Raw genomic sequence first — 4,111 nt, 5'->3', positions numbered from 1 at the left:
GTGGGCGGTTAGTCCGCGCGGCGCCGGGTGCCGGCCGCGTCCGCAGCGCGATGGCTCCGCAGAGGCGGGCGGGGCCCAAGGCTGCCGAGAGCGGCGGGGGCAGCGCGGACAGGGGGGAGCGGAGGCGCCTCAGCAGGTACCGGCGGCCGGCGCGGGGTGGCCCGGCTGCTCCGCCGCGGAGGGGGCGGGTCCTGCTTGGCTGGCCTCGCGGGGCCCGATCCCCTGAGGAGCCGCTGCTCTGCTGGCGCCGCCTCAGACTAGCCTCCGAGCCGCGCGGCTGGGCCCGGGGCCGGCCCCCCAACAGCGCAGGGCCCGCGCGCCTCGCGGTCTCCCCGCGCCTTCCCCTCCGCGCGCTACCCAGAGCGGGCGAGAGGCCCGAGCAGCCCGGAGCCAGGCCGCGCGGTCTGCGCGCTGCCCGCACTGGTGGCCACGGTACCGATAATCCGACCCCTTAATTTTCGTGGCAGCTGAAATGTATTCTCGTCTCCCAAATTCTCAGCAACATCAAACATCGATTATATCCGCGTTCCTCAGTCTTTTAAAATAAATTCCCCCCCTTTTTCAAATGTTTTATAAGTACCCCCCGTACCTAGTTTTCAGAGAGACATTTTTTTCTACCATTGCAACACGTGTGTTTAAAGAAATTAATCGTAGCCACGTGGGCAATTAAACTTTTAGGTGTAAAAAGTACAAAAATAACAAAGCGCTGTAAAACTTAAAACAAAAATTCTGTTTTCTGCAAATTTCAGTTGTGTTGATGTACCCCCCCCCCCCAGACTTCTCTCAGGTACCCCTGAGGGTACTTGTGCCACTGGTTGAGAAACACTGGATTATATGAAACTTTACCTTCATGGACAGGGCTTGACAAACGGTGGTGAAACCTACTCACAAGACCCTCATTGCGCATGCACATGCCACCGGTAAATGGGGCAACCGGCTGAAATCTACTCACCATGAGCGAGTAGATTCAGTGATTTCTCGAGCCCTGTTAGTGAAGGGTTTGGATGCTTCCTTTACCAAATGTTTCTTATCTGTAATAAGTTTTGCAAGAAAGGTACTGTTCCTCAAATAACAGGTACTGGGCATCTGCTCAATATTTGTACCTGTTTTTATTAGGATTGGCTTTCAGTGGGTTTTTTCATAGATAATGGTATTGCATATTTACTATTTCATTCAAAACACTGTTTCATAGTTAATAATGCAAATCAATAAATGCAAAGAATTTCCCCAATCCTGCAAAGACTTATGTCATGGTTGAGGGGTGTTGGTCCAGACCTGAGTGATACTGTGACCCTATTCAGTAATGCGTGTTGCAATGCACTCAATGAAACTTGTAGCGGGGTAAGAGGGAGGGCATGAGTTTATGGGCCAGGAGATTCAGGCTGCTGTAGGGGGCATGCTTGATAGGGGAAGAAGAGGGTCCAGTTGGGAGAGGGTATATCGATGCTCCCTATTTTAAATGTCACTCTGAGGTTCCTGCTTGGTTAGAAATAGCAACTCAATGTCTTGGTAAAATGTGGGGTCCAGATGCCCAGAGAAGAAGCTGCTCTATTTTTCCATTCCTGAATCTTAAGTATATATGTTTGGGAAAAACCGCATTAAGTAGACTCATTTCCTTCTGTGGATTTTTGTGTGTGTATCTTTTCCTCATGGCAAGGTCCTTATTGAAAAGCTAAGTTTTGGCTGCTAAAAATAAGGTACATTTATTGCCACTTTTAGTGCTTCCTTGTAATTCTGATGGGAGCAAAATATTTCTGTGAATACCTTGTAAAATGCTTTGGAATCCAAACTATTGGAGTGCGGAGAGGATTATAAAAACAATCAGAACCATAAAGTATCTTACAGCTGAGATTTTCTAGTTTGGTTCTTTGTTTCAACAGGGCCTCCTGGTGGCTGTGATGAAAAAGCTTTGTGCATGCTGAGCAGTTTTGCAAAGGAATGAGAGCAAATAATGCACCTGTTTCATTTCATTTCATTTTAAAAAATCAGGAATAGATTTAAAATAATAAAGAAAAATTAATAATCCTTTCAAGTCTGGTGTGAGTCCAGACTTAAGTAACATGTACTTAATTAAGTTAATTATCACAGGGGTAGCCGTGTTAGTCTGAATCTGCAAAAGCGGTGAGGAGTCTGTGGCACCTTATAGACTAACCGAAGTGTTGGAGCATAAGCTTTCGTGGGCAAAGACCCACTTTGTCAGATGCATGCATCTGATGAAGTGGGTCTTTGCCCACGAAAGCTTATGCTTCAACACTTCGGTTAGTCTATAAGGTGCCACAGGACTCCTCACCGCTTTTAATTAAGTTAAGAATTTGCAGCCTTTTTCATTGATACAGAGCTAGGAATGTTCATCCAGCCAAATGGGCTAGTTCCCAAGGTGATTCCTAATCACAGCAGAGCAGCATGGTGTGTAGGATTGTTACTTGTTTATGCAGGAATATATCTGTGTTCTGTTCTTAGTGTGAGGAGAAACAGAGCCCACCAAGAATCACAGAAGAAGTCGCTGAAAGTCGCATTCCTAGTCTCCTCTGCTGTCCTTGTTAGCCTTTTAAGCTGGAGCTACTTGGTCTGCGAAGATGGGGTCACTGAGGTTCTGGCTCATTACAGTGAAAGTCTGCGGGACAGATTCATCGAGGTGCCTTGCTCTGAGGATTATGACAGCCATAAAAGATTTGAAGGTATTTGTACATAAGTGTTGTGGAGTAGGGCCACAGCAGGCTTTCCTCATGTCTACTGGAGTCCATAATACCAACCTCTTCTCTCTAGCATATAGTTCATCATAACTCACATGTTCCTGGACTTCCCAAATGCTCTGGTGTCTTGTATCGCTCCAGGAGCTGCTGGTTCCAAAAGCACTTTGCTGTTTTTCCATGTGTATTCCCCACCCCAAACTGCTTCATTAGGGCAGTGTGAAATTAAATGCCTTGCTAAATCACTTTCTCATTTCCTTTTCATTCTCTGTTGATTCTTCTAGTGGGAGTTTGTTACCAGTAACAAATTCAGGATATGTAGTGGAACTAATTCTGGATACCATCTGCACTGTGAGCACACAGTAATCACATAAGTGCCAACTTCTAATATTGGTTGTTTCCCAAATCATGTACTTTAAGTACTGTAGTTAAGGGCCAGTTTCCCTTGCAAGGTTGTCACTGATAATGAAAACAGCAGCTTTGATATGGTCATCCCCACATTCAGTAAGCACATGGGTTCTGTCTTTGGTTGCATATCCCCTTCCAGATAATAAGGTCACCTTTGGAGAAACTGCTTTCTCTCAACTAGCTATGCATTTCCCCATCCACTTATGATTATTATGGGTTCCTGATGATGGATCTTCTAGAGACAGGTGAAAATAATTGACACTTAGGGACCATGTAGTTCCCACAACATTTGCTGCAGTGGAATTGGGCCATGCCTGGTGTTAGGGATGTTAAAATGTGTGTAATTGATTAACCGTGTAACTGCTGAAAAATTCACACAGGGTGGCAGGCTGCTCTGCTCCCCGAAAACTAGTTGCTGCCTCTGATACAGAGGCAGCAGCGTGGGTTGGCAAGAGGCTCCCAGGGAGCCGGTACTCACAGGGAGCCGGGTTTTAATCTGACACTATGTGCACACTGGCTCCTGCCTGCCACCCTCTGCTGATGTAGAGGCAGCAATGTGGGGTGGCCGGTCCAGCTCCTGGGGAGCCACCTGGAGTCAGGTGTAGCTGTATAGGTGTTTTGGTACCCATTTACACGGTTACACTCTTACATCCCTAGTTGATGTAGCCCATGACACTTGCAGGTTCTGCTTTCTTGGTATTTATTCCACATCCTGATGGGCCCAAAGAAAACCCCTGTTGCAGGAGCTTGTTCTATTCAGAAGCCTTTTAGCTTTAGATGTGTGAAAATATTTCCTAATTGATAGATCTCATCACCAAAAGGAATCATTATGATCATTTACTTTGTCTTCTTTCATAATGTAGGGTAGAAAATTTCATGGAGTCATTTGTGCTTCAAGCCCAATAACTGTGAGTGAGCTGGAGCTAGACTCAGATTACTTTTATTCATGTGATTATTTTTGGCTGGCCAGCAATCTTTCCCCCACCTTCTGGGGATCTTTTAAGCCTGGTAGT

General features: G+C 46.3%; 1 protein-coding gene across 5 annotated transcripts in view; it reads left to right on the top strand.

Annotated features, from left to right (window-relative positions):
* OGFOD3 (2-oxoglutarate and iron dependent oxygenase domain containing 3) overlaps window positions 1-4,111 on the top strand; it is an 83,143-nt gene that overhangs the window by 139 nt on the left and 78,893 nt on the right. For 4 of the 5 annotated variants that reach the window (XM_075903546.2, XM_075903544.2, XM_075903545.2 and 1 more), the window contains exons 1-2: window positions 4-136; window positions 2,461-2,678. In XM_075903546.2, coding sequence (XP_075759661.1) covers window positions 51-136; window positions 2,461-2,678 — 304 coding nt within the window. In that variant the 5' untranslated portion in view covers window positions 4-50. Of the gene's footprint in view, window positions 1-3; window positions 137-2,460; window positions 2,679-4,111 lie in introns of those variants that run through there. The other variant, XM_006132382.5, reaches the window with a different exon arrangement.

The sequence above is a fragment of the Pelodiscus sinensis genome, chromosome 20 (genome assembly GCF_052426305.1).
Source record: "Pelodiscus sinensis isolate ZL-2025 chromosome 20, ASM5242630v1, whole genome shotgun sequence".
Lineage (NCBI taxonomy): Eukaryota > Metazoa > Chordata > Testudines > Trionychidae > Pelodiscus > Pelodiscus sinensis.
Note: the sequence above shows the minus strand (reverse complement) of the source record. Positions and strands in the feature narration are given on the sequence as shown.